Below are 23,284 nucleotides of genomic sequence, written 5' to 3'. Positions count from 1 at the left end.
AATGGTTTTATAGAATTTTATAAAATTAAGGGTGTCAAACAAAAAACTTGTTTGGATGAATTGTTTTTAAAAATAACTTTTCTATTTTGATTTTGTAAAAACATTATAAATTTAATTTATATGATATTAATTCAAGTGTTATTAAAAATGAAATTAGTTTTGTAATTACAAATAAATTTAAAATAAATAGTTTTTAGTAAAACATGAATAGTAATATTATAAAAAAATTAAAAATTATATTTTCTATAATGAATAAAGTTTAATTTTTTTAATATGTAAATGAGTCAAATTTTTCATTACATGTACATATTTAGTAATCAATTAGGAACAAAATATGATTGTCCATATAAGATAAATAGTAAAGTCATGATTCATAATATATTAATTTTTGTCAATTATTTTTTATAGTGATTAAATCTATTTTATAAATTCCAACTTAATTTAAAAAAAAAAATAGACCAGTTAATAAATTCAATATAAGGCGTCATTTGATTTGAAATGCATTTCTACACTGAGAAAATTTATAAAAATATAATTATATGTAAAAAAAAATAATAGTCATTATAAACAAGTTTTATCCATAATTTTCTTGTATTAATGTATTTGTTATTTGAGTTTCAAATTATTTTTAAAATTACTAAATTAATTAATGAATTCAAGGCATTAGATTTTATTTAATTTAGATTTTATTTGCCTAGTAAAAAAATTGAAAAAAAGAAATGATTCTATGTTGTTTTTTTTAAAAAAAAAAATGTTCAAGACTAGTTTTTGCCCATAAATTTTTTAATATTAGTTAGAATACTATTTTAAGTTTAAAATTGTTTGTAAAAAATTACTAAGCTTGTTAATAAATAAAATAACGTTAAAAGTAGTGGTATTTCACTTTCGTTGTTTTTCAGCTCCCACTTATCTTACATTTTTCAAGTCATTTCATAAAGTCGAACTAAAGTCAAGTTCAAGAAGGGCCCACTTCTTGTAGTCCTCAAGAGCCAGCCTTTTAGCCTCAGTCTCCCTAAGAATAAGAGAGTTCTCATTCTCCTTGGCCTCCCAACTCTACAAGCAGGAAAATGCCTCTACTCTATTGTACAAGACATTACCTACCACATCCCTGTTCCATTTCTTCAAATCCTTCTTGAGCGTTTTTAGTTTCTCAACAATGCAGTGACTGCTATAGCCTTCAACAAAGTAACCATTCCACCAACTCCTTACTAGGTCTTTGAAACCTTCAATCTTCAGCCATGTATTTTCAAAACGGAAGAGACTTTTTCCTAATGAGAAGCCTCCAACTTCTAGGACTATGGGGTTGTGATCAGAAACTAGACGAGGGAGAGTAGACTGAGTAATGGCAGAAAAGTGGTCCTTCCATTGGTCTGAAACCAAGAAGTGATCCAATCTAGAGGCAGCCTGAGAATTCAAACCCCCTATCCAAGTGAAATGGCCTCCAGTTAGAGGAAAATCCCTCAGCCCCAAATCCCTTATCACCTCTGAAAATCTTCTCATTTCAGTCGTGAGTCTTGGGGCATTCCTTCTTTCCTTTAGGAATCTTACAATGTTAAAGTCCCCTCCTATGCACCAAGGGTCTTCCCAAAGACCACGGATGGCTCTTAGCTCCTCCCAAAAATCTTCCTTCTCACTACCAATCACTGGCCCGTACACTTCAGAGAAATCCAAGTAAAACCATCAGCACAATTTCTGAAACAAACAGAGATGGAGTACCCTCCACTTTCCACCTCCAATTTATCCAAGACTCTATTATCCCAAAATAGAAGAAGACCTCATGCCGCAACCCTAGCATCCACTGATACCCAATTAAGAAATCTTCCTACACCCACACAATTTACCATTTGCACTGATATTTCTTTCACCTTCGTCTCCATTAGGCAAACTAAATCTGGTTTTTGGTTCTTCACTACACTCTTGATCAACATTCTTTTCTTAATATCATTAAGCCCTCATACATTCCAACAAAGGATTTTAATTATCATTAATCAACTGGAATCAACTCCCAGGAGCTTTGGCTGGTTCTTTTAGCTAGCCTTGATGTCCCCCCATAACTAACTGAGAATTCCAATCTTTTTAACTCTCTTTCAAAATGGGTAGAGCATGATGTTTTCTTCTTATGTCTCTTGCAAAGAGTACTACTACCAGTCCTCAACTTCAGTTTCTTTAGCAAGGCCAGAATTTCAACTTCATGCCCTTCAACAAGCATTCCCAAGACTTTGCTAAAGTGGGTTAGTTTGGAAAACTCCTCTTCTGACCACATTTCTTCTCGAGGAAGTTCTGCCGACAATTCCCCTTGTTTCGCCACATCACAATCCACCAAAACCAACGCCTCATTTTCCAAAACAGGACTTGAGGCATCAATCAATACCACCATCGACCCATCTCTAAGCATCATGGACAGAGGATTTAGCGATGCTTCAGTCTCCCTTAGCGACGATTCCATAAGACCGGAGAAGGATCCCTATTCCCTCTCAATCCCTAGAACCTAGAAAGGAGTAGTAGAAGAAGAGTGTTCCCCTCTCGAAAAGTTCGATGGAAAAAATGGCTTACCTTGAGAGTTGTGGGTTTCGGCGAGGAAAAAATTCTCAGCTACAGGCGATGTTGTCGCTTCCATCCTAAGAGTCCCAATGGTGCAAGGAGTCAGTGCGAAGGCTCTTTTCCTCAGAAAGTCACTGGAGGGGGTTGGGGCATTAAGCTTAAAAGGAGGCCCAGACTTAGCAGAGACAAGGGTCTTCTCCAGCCCTGGCCTGAAAGCCTTAGCATAGGCCAAGCCCGAATGGGCCCTTGCAATTGGACGCTAGCCCAAGTCCATAAAGACACCTTCGCAGGCCTGGGCAAGGCTCTCAACAGCTTTGGTCTTGTTTGAGGCAGGGGCACCACTTCTCAAGATAAGCAGGGACAACTTTTCTGGTGGCAAAGAGGCTTTTAAAGTAGAAGGCAAGATGTCCACGCTCCCCTCAGCGCGTGCAAGGGTCACCTCATCATCCCTAAGCTTCCTCGCACCAAACCATGAGAGGGAAACACAGTGGAGATGCATGACTCTTCTTCCCACCATAGTTACAAAGCGAAACAAGAAGAACCAGCTACCACCTGCAGTGAGCTTAGAGGTTGCCATTCTTTGGTTTCGATGAGGACTCTAACCTACTGAAGATTCCAGCGTTCAACCATATTTTCATCCACAACCACGAATCTCTCGCAAGAATCCCCAAACCCCTTGAAGATATTTCTTTCTCAAATATGCAGAGGAATGCCCAAAATTCTAACCCACACAAGGCGCACACCCCATCCTTCTCCCTCAAGACATCTAACGGAGGGATTCCATCTTTCTAAACAGAAATTTCTTCATCTGAAACGTCTCACCCTTGATTTAGACACCCTATCCGCTTCATTTGCAAATTCAAACTCTAAAAGCAAAAGGTTTCCTCCCATGTCTGATAGCTAAAGGTTCCTTTCCAAAAGCTAAGAGTTTTTAGCCCACAGTCCAAAGGAGACGAGGTCAGGGAGACGACCAGTGTCTCCCTTCCATTTACCCACGAGACATTTGCCCAATGACTCCTCATTTCTATCAAGGACCTCTTTCTCAATTTCTAACCAAACAACATCACAAGACGCAAAGTAATCTTGAAGAGTTGCCATGTCTCTGTCTAGTTGACCATTTTTTTCCTCAATTCTACTAGGCGAAGCTTGAGATGGCATGGGATTTTCCAACAGAGCTTCATTCCCCTGAAGAGGAGAGACTCCCAAACTTCTTAGTTTGCTAACAAGAAGTTTCCAACCCCCAACAAGTCCTCTTCCTTCAGGAAAAACCAAGATGAATATTCTGTTATTCGCATATCTCACAACACAAAACAAGAATCTCCTTGCTTTATTACTACGGATTTCTAGACTGTAGTCTCTATCTCATTTCGACCAAAACTTCCAGAAATGAGCTTTCTTCTTTAGACCACAACAAAACTCCACCCCTTCTAGCAACAAAGACAAGTCTTTCCCTCCGAATCTAATCCATGAAGAGAACTTGGGACCTTTTTCACAAATCTTCCCAAACACCTTTCCTTTGAACTCCTCTATGCCAATCTCAAACATCTTCAACTCAACACCAAACCAACACATACCCCTAGGAGAAGCTACTAACATTGTTTTCCCCAGTCCTTGTTTGCGTTATTATTCTTAATTTGTTCTCCACATCTCTCACATTGATGGTTTTTGTGGATCATTTCTCAAAATGTTTAGTCCACCTTCCGCATCTTTTTGTCCAACTTCTTCAGTGTATTCTAAATCTTCAACTTTGAAACTCATTCCTACACAATCATCTTCTAATCTCTTCTTGCTTAAGAAAAAAATCTTGAATGCTTATTGTGAATAAAAAAAAAACATTATAAATTTAATTTATATGATATTAATTAAATTTAATTCAAGTGTTATTAAAAATGAAATTAGTTTTGTAATTACAAATAAATTAAAAATAAATAGTTTTTAGTAAAACATGAATAGTAATATTATAATAAAATTATAAATTATATTTTCTATAAAATAAAATATTATTTTATTATATGCTAAAAAAATATGGATATTAACATCTTCATAGAATCATAATTAATTTTTTTTAATGAATAATAATAATAATAATGATAATAATACTATTATTATCATTATTATTATTATTATTATTGTTATTGTTTTTTGTTGTTGTTGTTGTTAATAATATTTTATTTAAAAAAAATAATGAATAAAGATTAACTTTTTTAATATGTAAATGAGTCAAATTTTTGCATTACATGTACATACTTAGTACTCAATTAGGAACATAATATTCTCCAATACTTTGATTTAAGATGCAAGAGAAAAAATTTGAAAAAATATAGTTGTCCATATAAGATAAATAGTAAAGTCATGATTCATAATATATTAATTTTTATCAATTATTTTTTATAGTGATTAAATCTATTTTTTAAATTCCAACTTAATTTTTTTAAAAATTTATATCAGTTAATAAATTCAATATAAGGCGTCATTTGATTTGAAGTGCATTTCTACAATGAGAAAATTTATAAAAAATATAATTATATGTAAAAAAAATAATATTCATCATAAACAAGTTTCATCCATAATTTTCTTTTATTAATGTATGCGTTATTTGAGTTTTGAATTATTTTTAAAAAATATTAAATTAATTAATGAATTCATTGCATTAGATCTTATTTAATTTAGATTTTATTTGCCTAGTAAAAAAATTGAAAGAAAAAGAAATGATTCTATGTTGTTTAAAAAAATAATAAAGTTGTTCAAGACTAGAAGTCCATAAATTTTTTAAATTAGTTAGAATACTATTTTAAGTTTAAATTTGTTTGTAAAAATTTACTAAGTTTGTTAATAAATAAAATACATTAAAAGTAGTGGTATTTCACTTTGGTCGTTTTTCAGCTCCCACTTATCTTACATTTTTCAAGTCATTTCACAAAGTCGGACTAAAGTCAAGTTCAACAAGATTTTCTTTTTTCGCTGGTTCCAGCAAACACATTCCATTGACTATGTTTTGCTAGATAGTAGACATGGACAATGGGAATCTCGTTAATCCATTCACTCTAATGCATTAAATCTTACTTGGTTTGATGTGTATTTGACTCATTAAAAAAAAATATAAAAATATGATTTACATAAAATTGATGTGTCAAATATAATTTGTTTTTAAAGTAGCTAAAACAATTTTATGTGGTTGGCTAAAAACTATTTTTTTTAAAAAAAAAAAAGAGGACAACAACAAAGTATTGTGAATTTTTAAAAGTAATTTTTTATTTTTGAAAACATAAAAGTGTTTTTTAATCCTACGAGCAAAGATGGTTTAAGTTTTCAAAAACTTTTCCAAACTATCAATTATAGTTAGGAGAATGAATGTCATTTCTAAAGTACATATGATTTAAATCATATGTAAATTGACAAAGAATGGACCGCCCATATTCACCACACGTTTTTGAAATTATTGAATCAATAATAACAACACTAGCAAGTAAGGCGGAGCAACCTCCACATGAAAAAAAAAATCTCCCCGTTGGAGTGTGTGGAGGATGGACAAAGCTAGAAAGGCGGCCACGTCAGTAAAGATAAGGTTGCTACACATTGATGTGGAAGGGGCATATTTGGTAATCAAGGATAAATTTTGAAATTCCGAACCAAACGCCGAGTCAACCGATTTCCCCCATTCGACAGCGACACCCCATCTTTGGAGTTTGGACGTTATCAATTATTGCTCTTTCGTTCACTCCCATCATTCGTCTCTACTCCATTTTACCAATCTACCATTTCTTGGATTTACCAAATTGTCCTTGTCTCGTTCTGGTATTTTCAATTTTACTTTCAATTCTTTATTATGATTTAAAAAAATATTGCTAACCTTTCTAACATTTAAAAATAACATTTTGATTTTTTTAATGTTATAAAGGTTATAAGAATTACTTAAAATCACTATCCCATAGGATTTAGAGCCCGTTTGATAATAATTTTAGAAAGTAATTTTAATCTAAAAAATGAATTTGAAAAAAAAAATTGATAAAATTTTAAAAACACTTTTAAAAATTCTAAAAATCAATTATATTGTTAGAAAATTACTTTATTTCTTTAAAAATCATTAAGAATGGTTTTTGAACGTTTTAAAAATATTTTCTAAATTTTATTAAATATATGATTTTTTTTAAAAAATATTTTTTTAGATTAAAAGTGTTTTTAAAAAATATTGTCAAAGGATTCTAAAATAAAATAGAATGGGCATAATGAAAATCAAAATGACAAGAAGACGAAAAGACATTGATATAAAAAAAAAATTTAATTTGACTAATAAAAACCAATTATTTACTAATTATAGGGAAGGAGATTAAAGGGTGTATATTTATTATAATTTCCTTCTATTAAAAAAAAAGTTACATTATTATTATTTTTAAATAATTGTCATTTTTTGTAATATATTAATGTAGCTTTGATTATAATTCATTTTAAAAATACATATAAATATAATAAACAATATTAAATATTTAGTTGTGCAAATATTTATAAAAAAATAAAAATCTAATATTTTATTTTATTTTCTAATTTCTACTTATTTTAATATAGACTAGACATAAATTTTAAAATTAAAAGATGGCTAATTTTTTTTAGGGCTAATTTATATGATTCTATAAATTATAATTATGTTATTCAATGTATAAAAATAGTTTTTATATATTAAACAATACATATATAAGCATTATCACAATATATTTTATAAATATTTTTAATTTCTTTTTTTTAACCAAAAATTTAATTTTTGAATCAATTTTTTTATTTAAAAAATAATTAATATAAAAAATAAAAATAAATTTATTACCTGACATATATATATATATATATATATTTTATATTTTAGGTTATTCGATAATATATCTTATCTAAGAGAAAAATAGAAAAAGTTGGATAATATATCGTGGAGGACACCCGTTACCTATAAATTACTTTAATTAATTTTTTATATTTCTTAAAATATTTTTAAAATTTTGTAAAACACTATGTGATGAAATGTTTTAATCATCTTAAAATAATTCATAAATAGGCTTTAAATGGTAACTTGGAAAGTGATGATGCAAATATTTTATTAATTTTTTAAAAGGCCGTGTGTATATACACATCATCAAATCGCGATTAAAATGTTCAAAAAATAATTTAATTTATGGAGACCAAGAAATTAAAAATAGAAATTAACATCTACATGAAGAATATAATTAATTACGAAAAGGGTAACTGTGGTAAATTGAGGAGAACAGGAATGGCATCATGGGGAAGTCAAAATTGGTCGTGATGGGTTTTAATCTGGTGGAGCAGAGAGAACACATGGGACCCGAGTCACCCGTGGCTGTGGGTCCCACATTTTCGTCTTCCTTCCACGATCCTTCCACCATCGGTTCCCTCCACTACAAAACCACCACACAGCTCTCACCCAAGCTGATAATCATTTCCTTCTTCTCGTCGTGATAACAGAGGTTGCGCCGCCATTGATATCGGCAGAAAACTCCGGTTCTAATTCGAGGACGGTGGAGAGAGGATGAGCATGAAGGTTCCGGCGACGAGGACGCGTGTCGGGAGATACGAAATCGGTAAAACCTTGGGTGAGGGGAGCTTCGCCAAGGTCAAGTACGCTCGCAACTCCGACACCGGCGATAGCGTCGCCATCAAGGTGCTCGACCGCGATCATGTTCTCCGGCACAAGATGGTGGAACAGGTCTGCTTTCTCTATTTCTTACTCTTTCGATTCTTTCTCTTAATCTTCCTCAATATATTTGTTAATGCCGGTTTTGTGCAGATAAAAAGAGAGATATCGACAATGAAGCTGATTAAGCATCCGAATGTTGTGACGATCTTCGAGGTATTCTACGCAATTTGACCTGTTTTTTTTTTTTCTCCGACTTTTTTATTCTGCTAATTGTACGGGTTAGCATGTCGCTTTCGATTAAGGTAGTACAATTATTGAAGTTTTCGGTCCGCTAATTATCGATGAAATAGTTCAATCATTGATTCGGTGTTCAATTATTGATTTGGTAGAATGTCAAGGTCGGTTTGATTATATTTGAAGCTGTCTCAAGAAATTTGTTTGTTTTATAATGAGGTTGAGAGAAGGTTCTTTGAAATCTTAATTTATTTTAGAATGATTTTGAAGGACTTTTAGACTTTTAAATAATATTAAAATGATTGTTAGAAGGAATAATTAAATCCAAATCTTCAGGATCGGGTCTTGTGTTGTTTCTCTCGTGTGTTCTTTGAATAAATGTTTTCTGCATACTAGTTACATACAAGCTAAAGGATTAAGCATATTGGTTGGTAAATGTGTAAAGAAGTTTCCTAAGTGGGGTGATTTGCAATAGTTTTAGGTCTACATACCCGATTAAAATATGTTGAAAAACTTCAAATTATGGGAAGTGGCATTTGATTAATTGGCTTCTGACAAATTTCACAAGCCCTTATTATATGATCTGCTGTACTGGCCATAAACATAGTATGAAACAACGCCTTTGTAAAAATTATACCCACTGATGCATGAATTCCCTCATAAATGCCATAGTTTATATGCTAATTACACAGCAATGCAGGCTGAGTTTCATATGCATGAATATTGGGGTGGAGCATGTGACAAATCACCTGGCCTTTTGTCGACAGTGAGAATATGTGGCATTTGCTTTTTAAGCATAGGACTTCCATTCATATGCGTTATTCATATAGGAGGATTAGTCTGTTTTGGAAATGAATATTGAAAACGTATGAGAAAAAAAAAGGTGTTTTTCCAACTACATGTATATGCGTATTCTTAACAACATTTAGTTTTCTATTCATATGAGACAATTGTTCAAATTCCAAAAAACAAGATACTTTCATTCCCTTTGCTTCTACATGTTAGTTTCATTTCCATTTTCTGTCCTTATGCATAGGTTATGGCGAGCAAAACAAAGATCTACATTGTCGTTGAGTTTGTTGACGGAGGAGAGCTCTTTGACAGAATTGTAAGGCTTGTTCTTTGGACTTATCTTATTCGTAAACCTCTTGTCTCAATTCCATGTAGTAAAATTATGAAGTGTGCTGACTGCTAGCATGAGCAAGTGACCACACGTCTCATGTATGTTAACTGGTTGGCATTTGGTCTTGTACACACACACGAAACTCTCTCTTATTGGCTCGTTGTTCTCTAGGCCAAGAATGGGAGACTTAAAGAGGATGAAGCCAGGAGATACTTCCAGCAGCTCATTAATGCTGTAGATTATTGCCACAGTAGAGGCGTGTACCATAGAGATTTGAAGGTTTATAAGATGTTTTCTCAATCTTTTCTTTTGTCAAGAGAAACCAAAGATTCAGTATTCCTTTATTTCCATTGATTCATGTACTAATTGGCATTTTTGCAGCCCGAGAATTTACTTCTGGATTCATACGGTGTTCTTAAAATATCAGACTTTGGATTGAGTGCCCTTTCACAGCAAGTGAGGGTAAATATTTAGTAATAACTGCAATAGTGCTTAAGGTTTATTTCAAGATTTGCAATTGAAATCTCTTTGCCATAATAGGGAAGCTCTTTCCAAGTTTATAATCTCTCATATTTTTGTCAAAATAATGGCCATTTGAGGTATCTTTTTGACTATTATATGCAATGAAGGTAGATCTCATTATCATTCTCCTTACTGTAGGAAGATGGGCTGTTTCACACTGCCTGTGGGACGCCAAATTATGTTGCTCCTGAGGTACCTCCCTATTGATTTACGGAAAGCAGAGGTTGTGGTGATGCAACTATTTCTATTGATTTCTTCCTCTTGATATTTCTCTTATCAGGTTCTCAATAATAAAGGATATGATGGTGCATCAGCTGATATATGGTCTTGTGGGGTCATTCTATTTGTACTTCTGGCTGGGTACTTGCCTTTTGATGAAGTAAGCCTCATGGCTTTGTATAAAAAGGTTAAGTGCTTCTGAGTTCTATCTCCTCTTTTCTGATGGTGAGAATATCATCCAGAACATTTATACATAGTCTACCCAAATTTCAGATCTGCAAGGCTGATTTCTCATGTCCATCATGGTTATCACCTGGTGCAAAGAAGCTGATAAACCGTATTCTTGATCCCAATCCTGTAACTGTAAGCTCCCAAACCTTTGTTCTGGTTTGGAACTCATCAATTCATCTGAAATCTTTAACCATATCCATTCACTTGTTTAATGCATGCATTTGGTTGTCAATTGTTTTCGTGCAGCGGATAACAATTCCTGAAATCTTGGAAGATGGATGGTTCAAGAAAGGGTACCAGCCAACATGTTTTCAGCAGGAAGAGGATGTGAATGTTGATGATGTGGATGCTGCTTTCAATAATTCAGAGGTAAGGCATTTTATTCACCTTCATGTTTCCATTTCCCTGATCTGAGAAAGTGGTGCTTGAGACATTGATGTTCTTTGTTTTTTCACGTATGTTCTTTAATTTCTTTTACAAATGCATTGTGTTGTGGAAGAGATTGAATGTCTGTTTCCCAGTGCTCAAATCTACATACAGGGAGTCATCTAGTTTGATTTATGCCTGTGGCATTATAAAATGATTACATGGTCAACCTAAAAAATGAATAAGATGATTCTTGGTTGAAGTTTATTTATTTGTTTTACAGGAAAATCTTGTGACAGAAAGGAAAGAAAAACCTGTCTCCATGAATGCCTTCGAGCTTATTTCTAGGTCTCAGAGTTTCAATCTTGAAAACTTGTTCGGGAAGCAGGCGGTATGTTTCACTAGGTTTATTTCCTTTCAGTCATGTTAGTATGGAGCATTATGTGTATTATATACAAATGAAAGGTTTTGTGGGATCCTAGAATAGCTTGGAAGATTGGACAATGAAGGGGTATGCCATAACTGTGTAATGGGATTGGAAGCTGATTTTGTTCAATTAATAGTTGTTTCTGTCTCAGAATCAGTTATGGCTTTCTGATTGCAGTTGTCCAGTGGTCAAATAATCCCTGCAATTAAATTAAAATTTGAATGGTGTTGCTTTTCTAGTGTTACCTAGGTGGTTCTATTTTCTGTTCTAATGACAAGCTAACTCTGTCATTTCTGAGTGCTGTTTATTTGGATTTCCAAACTATAGGGTCTTGTGAAGCGAGAGACAAGTTTCACTTCCCAGCGCCCTGCCCATGAGATTATGTCTAAAATTGAGGAAACTGCAAAGCCTCTAGGTTTCAACGTTCGCAAGCAAAACTACAAGGTAATGATTTCATCTATTTCTCATGCTGCACATCTTGATGAACTTTGTTCTTTACCATCACGTGTACGATGCCAAAGTTATCTTCACTTAAAAAACAAACTAGTTCTTATGTGCAGAAGTATCATTTAATCATTCCTTATTTTAAACCATTTCAGATGAAGTTGCAAGGTGACAAAACTGGACGGAAGGGTCATCTCTCTGTAGCTACTGAGGTACTTAGTTAATCATTGGTCAATTTAAGGTCTTTTTACATTCCTTCAATAAAACAGAGACTCAATTTTTAGTTAGTGATAAATAGAGATTTGTAGTTTCCGTTTGGATCCATGTCACCTTATTATTGAGACATTATGCCCTTCTTCTTTTTACTCCCTAGGTTATGAGTCATACAGATTATTTTTTTGGAAAAAAAAAATTACATAATTGAATATCAATTAAGATATTTCATATTTTTACATAACTGAATGACAATTAGGATATTGCGTATATTAACACCACTGTTCTTTCTTCACATCATTTGCAACATTTGGAGATAGGGGTTTTGTGGCATGCGTGCCTGTCTTATTCAAGATTCCATGGATTTACATTGCTTTAGTTTCTTACTATTATCATTTTTTTGTCTGACTAGGGGTATCAAATCAGAAAGCATTTTTTCCTCTGTGGGCCCTGAATGTCTCCTCAGAAATAAAGTAATACAATGCATTTGCATATACTTGAGTAATTGATTGTTTTTGAACTTCAGGTGTTTGAGGTGGCTCCCTCCTTGCACATGGTGGAGCTTCGGAAAACTGGTGGTGACACACTGGAGTTCCACAAGGCATGCTAAGCATTTAAAATTCTTCATTTCTTTTTTTCAACAGGTTCATTTATAGGAAGTTTGATATTAAGGACCAATTTGCCTTTTTCTAATTCGGTTTCCCAATTCTCTGACCAAATGGCAGTTCTACAAAAGCTTCTCTTCAGGATTAAAAGATATAGTCTGGAAATCAGAAGCGAATACTGAAGAATTGAGGTGATGATCCCTCCCTCTCTCCATGGTTATAGGGACCATACATAGCATATGCTCAATCCGACTTCCTTTGCTTGTGCAGGTCATAGCAGAAGCCACTTCTGTTGGGATCTTAGGCCCTCGCCCATTTGTATCCAAGAATTATACAATGTACAGTGCTTCGTAGAAAGAATTCATGGATGCGGGGAGATAACAGCAATCATGCATTATGGCGTGGTTTGATTTGGTATTAGAGCAGAGAGCTGGATAATTTAGACTCCTTGCAATTGCGGCTTGTTTTCTTTTCCTTCTTTCCTCATTTTAGTTGTCTCAAAGTCGATCCATTGAGTTTTAGAACAGGTTGCAGTGCATGAGATGTGAGAATATCCTGCATGTGCTCCTAGAATGGAAGATGACATTTTGTTTTGAAGCCATCTTGTTTGACTTTTAATGATTAATATTGTATTTTGATCTTAACTGAGCAAATGCTTTAGTACAATTATACCCCTATTGGGTGGGGCTAACCCGTTCAACCTTGTGCCTAACCAACCTAACCTGAGATATGGTTTGGCTTGGACAGGCTTTGAGCGGGTTAGAATCCACTTGGGCTAGAAAATATGGTTTATATTTTATAGTTATAAAATAACTATTTTCTTTATTAGGAGACTCGATTTTAGGCTTTTTTTTTGTTTCATAATCAGTGGAAACTAAAAGGAACCTCAGTTGTTTGCAAGTTTGACGTGATTATGGAATACTTAACTTAGACCTCAAGTAGCACATCATTTTAAAAGTCGGACATACTGATAGACAAGTTTCATGTAAGTCATCCAGGCCACAGACCAGCCTTTTTGACCATTCTAATTATTAACTAATCTGGAATTTATGCACGGATCCAAAAGGGATTTTAACTGTTAGAAGGTGTTGGTTTTTTTTGTTGAAAATAATTTGTTTTCAGAATTTAAGTTATTTGTTTTTTATTTTTTTTTATGATTTACTATAAACTTTTTATTGAATAAAAAAAACTAAAAAATATAATTTTTTCTGAATAAAAAAAAATATATTAATTTTTTTTAATATTTAATAAAAATAAAATACTACAAAAATAAACAACCTAATATTTAACACTATTAAGTATTAAGATTCTATTTAAAATTAAATAAAAAGACAAAGACCACCTTATTCTTATGTATCCTTATAAAAGGAAATATGCGGAGGAATTTTTTTGGTACTAAAGGCTTAATCTTTTTATCCACAGGAATGAACTTTTATACCAAAAATCTCTTCTATTAAAGTAAATGATTAATAAAAACAAAATTTCACAAATATAGTACGTATTTTATGAAATGAACCACTCCAAATCTGACCCGCTTATAAAAAACTTAGAAATGAATTGAGGAATTGGATCATAATGTGATGTTGTTCTTGACCCAAGTTGGGACTGACATGCCAAATTGAAAACCAATTAAATATTAAAAAATAATAATAATAAAAATTGATGAGTAGGAAGTATGTTATAACTTTTTATCAAATAGGTCAGCCGATATGTAAGTTTTATGTAATAATGTAATCCATAAACTAGGGAAGACCGAAGTACAGGAGAGAGAAAAAAAATGAAAAAAAATTCCTTTTCTTCACCTTTTGAACATAAATACTACATTCATTTTGACTTCCCTTTCTTGGAAGTTCCTTTCTTTAATGACTTCTTCTGAAGTTGCTTCTTTGGTTTCAACTTGCTTGAAGTTGATGAATCCTTCCCCTGTCGATTCTTTCTTTTCTTCTCTTTCTTCACATTGTACATGTTAATAGCCTGGTTTCCAGATGGTATACATTACAGTGATTAGCAAAAATTATATTTCGTGTTTTTAAAAAAAAAATAAAAATAAAATTATTCAGCTACAAAAGCTAAAGCAAACTTTGATCTTTGACAACAACGGAAAAAAGGGATTGAAAAAAAAAATGGCTCATTCATACCTTGTCAACATTGAGTATCTCATGGGAATTCTTGGAGATTAGCTTGTTCAAAATTTTTTCAGTTTGCTGCTTCTCTAGTGATCCAATTCCTGTCCCTTCCACTACCGGCAGGAACTAAATAAAAACAATGGATTATGTCAGCTCCATCAGATTTTATAGTTAGGAAAAGAACTGAAGAATTCACTGTAATAGGGTTATGTGTACAGACCTTGCGATACTTTCCTTTATGTTTTTCAGGTTTTTCTCCAGGCAACTTCTTGTCAAATTTCCCACCACTGGCTGTTGCAGTGGCGGCCATGCTGGCTACATCCTCAAGTTCATTTTTGCTGACTTTCTTTGGGGCAGTTTGGGTTCCAGTAATAGGTAAGGCTGTGGCAGCAAGTTGAATGTGGCTGGGGAAAAACTTCCAATCAGTTCTTGAGTTGCAACATAAGGAATTCACAAGTTGCCACATTTAAAATATGTTTATGGCGTGATTTCTTATAACAAGTGGATTTTACACACACACACACATGTATATATATATATATATAGCATAATGTCACAAGATGCTCCAAATAACCCTCTCCATGGTTTATATAGCGGCCAAAAAGCTTTTGGAGAATCCTACACTTAGCCATTGGTGGGAAGAGTGTGAAAGGTTCTAGAGATGCCTAAAGATGTCCACACATGTCTACACTATAGTGGAAAACATGAGAGAAGTCCAAGGCTTTCTAGAGAATTCTAGAGATCTCTTGTATATTCTTGTACATAAAATTGTGTAGGATGTTCTAGAATATTCATGATTCGTCAGGAACCCTCAAAGGTTCCAGAGAGTTCCATTGATGCCTATAAATAGGTAAGGACCTCATTTGGCCAAGGCACCAAGCAAGTGAGCTTCCAAGCACTTGTAAAGCATCCTTTGAGAGCAATAAAGTTTCTTATTCTTCAAGTGTTGCCTACGTGTGCCTACTAGCTTCCAAGCTGTGTGCATCTTAGCCTAGCGAGTCAAGCATCGAGAGTAAGGCTGACTTAACAAGATCAAGTGTCTTGACTTGTATAAGTGCTGCACAGGCTTAGGAAAAGACTAAGTCCGTGACAATAAACCCTAAACACAACAAGTTTGCCCTGTAAAAATCCAAGAATGGCACCTCAAAAAGGGGGGAAAAGATCCTTCAAGCTATAGCACCAAAACACAATGACTTTATCCAGTTCTCAATTATCATTTTATGTCATCCAGCTGATGGGTCCCCACTAAAGACCTCTTCTCATCAAAAGGTAAATGATTAGACTACATTGATCATTCAGTCAACTGAAATTCTGCCAAATAGATCTCAAAACCATTTGGTACAAGAAGAAACTGATTCCATGACTGAACAGTAAATAAATCATCTGCTCAAATTGGATATCAGCCCACACCGGGCTAACCATAATTACAAAATTGGGATTTGGAAATTATAACAATGAGATCAGGGAAATAAAGAAGGCATTGCAAACCCATTGCGAGTAAAAATAAAAATTGTCAAGAATTACAGGATTAGATAGGGAACAAAAAAATTCTTTATCCTTTTCTATTTTTTTAAAAGTAAAAACGGCATACACAGCCGTTTAGAATTATCTAAATTAATATGCAGGTGGTTGGTGTTTGCTCATCATATTGATGTATTTTTCATATAAGCAATGGAATTAGAACCATGTATGAAAAGGTTCAACCATATAACTTGGGGGCTGTTTGCCTAAAAGTTATGTTTGTGTTGCAGAAAACCTGGATCACATATAAAAATCAAGAACAAAGCCTACCATGTCCAATGGACCTTCAAGTATATCATACAACTGTAAGTTCTGGATGTGATGACATGTATTGCAATAAATTGACAGTGTTTTGAATAGAAAAGGTTGCAGAAAGATTCATAGAACTGATTCCTAGCATGACTAAATTTGATGCTTATGAGTGATAAATCTAGTAGAGTTTTCCTGCTCATATCTACCAGATTAACAGTAAAAGAGAAAAACCTTGGCAAAGCACCAACTTTTGCAGCTTGTTTGAGATTCTGTAACCGATTCTTCCCTTGTTTTTCAACTCGTTTCTTCTTTTCTGCTCGTCTCTTAGCAAAAGGATCCTCTCCTGCTTCTGCAACAGAATTTCTTAATTTAATTATTTACTTATTTTTTCTATTGGGAAACATTTTTATGTTTTTTCCACAAGAACAACCAGACAGAATTCCGTTAATTAAAATTTTTAACTAGAATGGAAAAAAGGCAATAATGGCTCAATCAATCATGTACCATCAGTCATTTTGGCCTCAATAATAGGTATATCTTCATCATCATTTACACGATCATATCCATGGCGACGCTTCCAAGTACCAGTTTGCTCATCGTAAACGATTTTATCTTTTTTGCGGTTCTTTATACCTGCAACAGATTTCAAAGCAATACAACCAAGCACATTAACCTTATGCCCGTGAAAACTAGGACTGAAGGCACGATTATATTGCTGATTAGGCTCATGATATGATGATATCAATCCAGAATGTCCAGATATATATAAATAAATTTAGAGTTCATGAAAAATACTGCTTCATAATGAAATATTTAACTGCCCATAGAGGAGTCAAAAATTAACTAAGAGGAACTGACCTTTAGCTTTGGCAAACAACTCCCATTTTGTAGGTGGTTTAGGCTTAGGCAGCTGAAAGAGCAAGAGTTTCACATAAGAAATAAAGAATATAAAAGAAAATAAAGAACTAGAAACGGCTTCGTTAAGTTATATAAATGAAAGGTAAGAAGTAAATACATTGGTTAGCAAGAATTCACTAAAAGTGCTGAAGGGGGAGCCACTCATAAAGAAGATACACACAAGAACATCCAACAATTTGATAAAGTGAGATGTATGATAACAAGATTGTCTAGCATGACACTCTTATGCTCACCCATGACATACAACCATTAGCTCCTAACCCTCAAATATAGATCCGATTTCCAAAATCATATTCGGTCAACTTCATTGCTTTGTTTCTCGTATTACCTTTTCAATCTCAAATTCATCTTGTAGATTCATCTCAATTTCAATCACAATCAATCAAAATAAGTTGTCCAACAATCAAGTTATGCACAAGCATCATGGGAACCAAGTTAAGCATTGATTGTATTTAAACAAAGAAGAACTACATAGATGTCCATAAAAAAACTGAAAAAAAAAAGAAAAAGAAATAGAAGAACAGCATAGATAATTTCAATATCATAATCAACAACTCAAAACAGGGAATTAAGTCAGGATTTGACCACATTTCTACATTTACTCAAGTGAATTCTCCATCCTTTTTGCTATATTCTCCAGATCAAAAGCTCTTAAACACTCATGGTTAAGAAATGATTCTCTACAACACTCTACCAACATGTGTATGTTCTTTATCTATAAGTAATCTATTTATAGACATCAAAAGGGACACATGGCAATCCTTGAACTAGCCTCAATAGGCATGTAATCAAGCTTACAAGTAACAAAAGTGGGGTAAAAATTATTAAAATAGTCGTTACAATCCAAAAATGCACATAGCCCATTTCAATTTCAGAAATGATTGCTATAGTAGCAGAAATCAAAATTTTGATAATGAACTGGAAATTGAAATGGAACTGACCATAAATAGTTGTTGACCAAATTAGGAAGCAGAAAAAGCAGTCCCCACACAATTAACTTCTAAAAATTAAATACAAGGAATAAAGATCCAAAAAGGCAGTTATAAGCTATCCTTCTTTTTTTTGATAGGTATTATAAGCTATCATTCTTTACAATTCTGAAGAACAACACATATTCCAGGAATCAAGGACAAATGTGCATTGTATTAGCAACATATTTCTGAAGCAATATAAACAAAAGAAACAACAGATGTGGGATAACAAACAAAAACAAGCAGAGGCTTACATGCTTTTCTCTAGGCAATCTTGTCGTCGGCGGAGGCAACTTGACTAAGGGGCCATCTATGTCTTCGGTTGAAGGTAAGTTGAAAAGGGTGTCTGCGATTGATTGGACTAGCTCAGTGCCCTTTTGTAAACACTCCTTCACTAGCTCTTCCCTAACGATATTGAAAAATTATATTCAGTAATCTCCACTAAAACCAAATACATTACCAGCTGCATTCACAAGGATTCTTTAATAACCAAAAGCACCCGCAAAAGAACAAATAGGTCTAGGTACATGGACACAATAAGCTCACCCCAATCAATGTAACAACAACAATCACAAAGATCTTTTGACCAAAAATGCATTCATAAAACTTGAGACAAAAATGGAGAGCTACTATAGTGACTAATGGACTACAATCATCAATTTGGTGACTAATGGAGAGCTACTATAGTGATGAATTTGATTGATTTCATAGAGTGGTTGGGCATTGGGTGAGGGAGGGAGTATTTTTTGTACCCTCCTTTCTACTTTGTGATTGTTTTACTCATATACGACTTGTATACTCTTGCGCTCTTTTAATACAATTTCTTACTTATCAAAAAAAAAATCATCAATTTGGTGCTATACACTCAGATTAGAATCAAGCTACCAGGGTGTTATGCACAATACTTTTTTTTTTTATTGGCAATCATGCAAAATATTTTTAATTAGTCATGTAATTACAAGTTATTTGGATAGAAGCAGCTAGTAGACTTGGTGGAGAAACTTGAAAATAGTTTGCCAAATATATCTCTTCATTCATTGCCTAATGCATTACAATTAGTTTCTATTCTTGCCTTATATAATAAAGACAGTATTTTCTAATGCACTCCAAGACCCCAAAGGACAGTTCTATTATAAGAAGCCCTAATGCAACTAACCAGCATACACTCCAAATGCTATTCACCTCATAGCCTTATTTCCATTCTTAGCAACATTAACCCCACAACCACAGCTTTGCCTCCCTTAGTCTGCAGTGGGCATTGGAACTGGAACTCCAATCCCGTCAATCCAAAATTATTGCTTATTTGTGGACTTGAGGATTACTATCATTCAAATTTGGTTTCAACAACCATGGATTTGAAGTTAGGCCTTCAACTCCATGAAACCACACACATCCTACAGAAAACCTAAATCACTCCAGGAACCCAACCAATTGCCAGAAAATGCAAGAAAAGAAGGGAAGAAACAAAAAAAAAATAATCAAAAACTCCCAACCAAAAATAAAAATTTCCAACCACATCAAACTCCTGGTAGAGGTGGTGGGGTGCAAAGTGGTGAGCAGCAGATGGGAAGAAGAGCTTGGCCAACCTCATTGCTTGTATAATTTTTATCTGTCTCATGAAAATATGTTAATTGGATGTGATGGATACTACTAATACTTCCTAAAAGGATGGTTATACCATTTCCTAAAGAGCTTATTGTGATTGATTACTGCTTTCAAAGGGACTAACCAATCCACAAAATCTTAGCCACTTGATTAGGTCAAATTTGGAGCACTCTATACCAAAAATAAGAAAAAATTATTGGTATCATTAGATTATTTAAATGAATGGAAAAGCATGATTTTTTTTAATTATCATAAGAAAAATTAAATGGGAAATGTGATCAAAATGGAAAAAACTTCACATTCTGACCTTTGTTTTTTGAAGTTGAGAAGTTGTAGAGAGGAGGAAATGTTAATTGAGTAAGACATCTTTGAATTGACTTTTGAGAAATTAAAAAGCTTCTGTCCAAGTTTAATAAATTTTTTTATACCCGATCAACTAATTTTATTAAAAAGTTTCTAGCTTAAAACAGAGCACAATATGAAAGCCAATACTCCTCATATAAGTTTCTTTATGACTCGTATAAGAAGCTATAAGGGAAAATAAAGTTTGATTTCAATAAATTCCTTCAATACTATTTTCTTAAATTATCTAACTTTTAAATAAGGATAAATAATAAAAAAAATGTAATAAATTTTTATCATATTTTGGTTTTTTTTTCCCTATTTTTTCCCATCTTAATTAAATCCACCATAAAAGGCCTAGAGTCAGGTGAGGGTACAAGCTCTTCATGACAAAAAAAAAAGTCAAAAGAAAAATAAATAAAAGAAAGGGTAATAAATATAGGTGAACTCCCAAAAACAAGGACACCTTACTTAACACCAGCTGACCACATGGGCTTTTTGCAAGTGGCCAAAAGGAACATGGGAGCACCCTTGCGTGGACCCATTTTGGAAAATGGTCAAGACTTGGGTGTCCATGCATGCACCCACTTGCCCATTGATTGAATTGGTCCCTAAATTCTAATAAATAATTTGAAGAAACAATTACCATGGTGCTTTGTTCAATTGAAAGGGCCTCATCAATGAAAAATGATGAGTTTTAATTGTGTTCAAATTATACAGGTGAGAAGAGAATTGATGTATCAACAAATCTTCAACTACCAAAATGTCCTTCCCATTGCTGTGTATGAGCTGAGTTTTCAATTTTGGTGAACCAGGTCCCATCATTTAATTTCAGAAAACCATGTTTGAGATTAGGATAGGGGTCTAGCTCATGAGAGTGCAAACTGCTTGCACTAAATTTGCATGCAAATCATTGTTGAAAAGTTTAAATATGTATATCATGCACTATGCTTTAAACTAAAACCAGTACTCGTCAAGTTCAAGATTCAACTTTCTTTTGCTGTTTTTCAGTGTCCTTGATCTTTTTCCATTTTAGGGTGTATTTCATATGTGAGAATAGGAATAAAAATAAAGGTGAATCACAATAACTTTGGAAGAATGAATCAAAATCCTAACATGAGTGACTTTCATTCTCATTATTGATAAATAATCTGAACATGGTAAATAATAAAAAATTGAATAAATTTCCCATTTTTGTTCCATATTCAGCATTCCAAACATGCTGCATCCATGTTTTTCACAGATGAAATGCAAATTTGATAGCATGACTAAGTTAGTTCAATTTGACCTCACATCTTCTATTAGGCTTAAAAGGTCTTTTAGATCATAAAAGCTTATCTTCCTTTTTTTTTCTTCATAGGTAAGATCATAAGAGCTTAAGCTTATCTATCCCATATCTGATTGTATCCAAGAGGTCCTATTAAAAGATATTATGACTGAATATTCCTTTGATAAAAGTTATGGTGCAATGATTTTATCTTAAGATACAATGATCTTGATATGAAGAGGTGCCCAAAATTATATATATATATATATTAAAGTCCTTTTTATATGAACATTTTGAACCTTATACATGTCCTAATTCCTAAAATAAAAAAAATTGTCCATAAATTTTGTTTTTATCTAAAAGTTAAGACTAAGAGGGGTAAACCAAATAAAAGACTTAATATAACTTAATATTTTAATTCAAATTATTAAGCATGTTTGGTAAAATAATTTAATATTGTAACTTAACATTAAAAATGACTATTAAATCAACTTAATGACTTAATATGATTTAATAATTTAAACATAATTTAACTTAAAGTCACTTTAAGTCATTAAACATTAGGAATCAAGTTTTACCAAACGCTCACTAAAAGTCATTCTAAAGCTGTAGTAATCCAAAACTAAAACAATATCCACTCTAATCTTTTTTTTTTTTTTTTTGATAGGATATCTACTCAAATCTTTTTCATATTGAAAATTTTAAAAACATAGTTTCATTAAAAATTATAATCATGCTTCTCACTTCTATTATCTTTAGTGATTGAGACAGAAGTCTAATCCACAAGACTGCAAACTACTAACACTTCCTTGGAGAATATGTCAAATATGTACATCATGAATTAGGGTTCAAACTAAATTTGATTTTTTATTTTTTTCCCAATAAAGTTTAAGGTTTCATTTGTCCTTCTCGGACAAATCGTTTTGAGTACATTCAACTCCGACGATTTTATACTACATTACATTTTCTGCAATGAACTTCAGAGATAAGCAGCAAAGAAAATGTAATGACCTGTCAGATGGTTCTAAACGCAGTGAAATTGGAAGACATGATTTGTGCATCAGACACTAAACATTAGACTAAAAAATGGAATTGGGCAATGGAAAATAACAAGATAAAACATTAAAATGAAACCGCACGCATCCTACAGAAAACCCTACCTGGAAGAGGGGGGAGAAGGGAAGTGGTGAAGTGGGTCGAAGGCCAGAAGGTGACCTAGGTCGATCTGATGCTCTTGTGTACCCATCTCCGTCGCTCCAGCACCTCCTCTCGGCTTTAGGATTATGCTTTGATCGACCGCCGAGAAGAAGAGGTAGAAGAAGAGGCAACTGGTTTTTTAGGGGTTTTGGCTCGGGTCAGGGGTGGGTTGTTACTTCATACTTGTTTTGCAAAGTGGGTTGAATGGCCTCTGACTCGGCCCGTCGAAATGACGGAGCATAATGGGCTGGTACGGCCCAGTAGGCTGGGCTTGGCCACAATTGACAGCTGCGCAGCCCAGCCCAGCCCAGTGGGCCCAACCTGTAGTTTTAATTCTTTTTTATTCAAATGATCTCAAAAGTAAAACATAATGTAAATTTATATTTATTTTTTGGCTTCAAGATTACATCTTTCTTAGTTTTTTTCAATTTTAACAATTTAAATTTCATTTAAAGGTCAAGTAATATGTATTAATAGTTGAGTGTGTGTTAACTTTATACTTAAATCCAAGTTTTTTTTATTTTA

The 23,284-nt window shown here is 33.3% G+C and overlaps 2 protein-coding genes across 3 annotated transcripts; one reads left to right on the top strand and one right to left on the bottom strand.

Moving 5' to 3' along the window:
- Positions 1-7,862: 7,862 nt before the first annotated feature.
- On the top strand, positions 7,863-13,204 carry CIPK12 (CBL-interacting protein kinase 12). 2 transcript variants are annotated; one of them, XM_010663177.3, is made up of 15 exons: positions 7,863-8,245; positions 8,327-8,389; positions 9,447-9,518; positions 9,705-9,812; positions 9,915-9,995; positions 10,194-10,247; positions 10,336-10,461; positions 10,548-10,637; positions 10,752-10,874; positions 11,155-11,262; positions 11,626-11,742; positions 11,898-11,954; positions 12,482-12,556; positions 12,681-12,751; positions 12,831-13,204. In XM_010663177.3, the coding sequence occupies exons 1-15, from the start codon at positions 8,069-8,071 to the stop codon at positions 12,835-12,837; spliced, it is 1,329 nt and encodes a 442-aa protein (XP_010661479.1). In that variant the 5' UTR covers positions 7,863-8,068; the 3' UTR covers positions 12,838-13,204. The 2 variants fall into 2 exon arrangements, with proteins under 2 accessions (XP_010661479.1, NP_001267941.1); NM_001281012.1 differs by lacking the exons at positions 12,681-12,751; positions 12,831-13,204 and having other exon boundaries at positions 8,069-8,245; positions 12,482-12,565.
- A 994-nt stretch (positions 13,205-14,198) lies between these two features.
- On the bottom strand, positions 14,199-22,956 carry LOC100252416 (ribosome biogenesis regulatory protein homolog). The gene is made up of 8 exons (XM_002264612.5): positions 22,723-22,956; positions 18,603-18,753; positions 17,318-17,369; positions 16,964-17,092; positions 16,691-16,808; positions 14,907-15,090; positions 14,699-14,812; positions 14,199-14,534 (listed from the first exon to the last, which is right to left on the bottom strand). The coding sequence occupies exons 1-8, from the start codon at positions 22,806-22,808 to the stop codon at positions 14,385-14,387; spliced, it is 984 nt and encodes a 327-aa protein (XP_002264648.1). The 5' UTR covers positions 22,809-22,956; the 3' UTR covers positions 14,199-14,384.
- Positions 22,957-23,284: the final 328 nt, after the last annotated feature.

This window comes from Vitis vinifera, chromosome 15 (genome assembly GCF_030704535.1).
Source record: "Vitis vinifera cultivar Pinot Noir 40024 chromosome 15, ASM3070453v1".
NCBI classification, from domain to species: domain Eukaryota; kingdom Viridiplantae; phylum Streptophyta; class Magnoliopsida; order Vitales; family Vitaceae; genus Vitis; species Vitis vinifera.
Note: the sequence above shows the minus strand (reverse complement) of the source record. Positions and strands in the feature narration are given on the sequence as shown.

What these genes read in the sequence shown, in the direction of transcription:
- CIPK12 (XM_010663177.3), top strand. Translation starts at nt 8,069, where the DNA reads ATGAGCATGAAGGTTCCGGCGACGAGGACGCGTGTCGGGAGATACGAA. An exon ending in CCCTTTCACAGCAAGTGAGG is followed by an intron (nt 9,996 to 10,193) that starts GTAAATATTTAG and finishes TCCTTACTGTAG; the next exon opens with GAAGATGGGCTGTTTCACAC. An exon ending in ATCTCTCTGTAGCTACTGAG is followed by an intron (nt 11,955 to 12,481) that starts GTACTTAGTTAA and finishes TTTGAACTTCAG; the next exon opens with GTGTTTGAGGTGGCTCCCTC.
- LOC100252416 (XM_002264612.5), bottom strand. Translation starts at nt 22,808, where the DNA reads ATGGGTACACAAGAGCATCAGATCGACCTAGGTCACCTTCTGGCCTTC. An exon ending in GATTGCCTAGAGAAAAGCAT is followed by an intron (nt 17,370 to 18,602) that starts GTAAGCCTCTGC and finishes TTGCTCTTTCAG; the next exon opens with CTGCCTAAGCCTAAACCACC. An exon ending in GTTGTTTGCCAAAGCTAAAG is followed by an intron (nt 17,093 to 17,317) that starts GTCAGTTCCTCT and finishes AATCTGTTGCAG; the next exon opens with GTATAAAGAACCGCAAAAAA.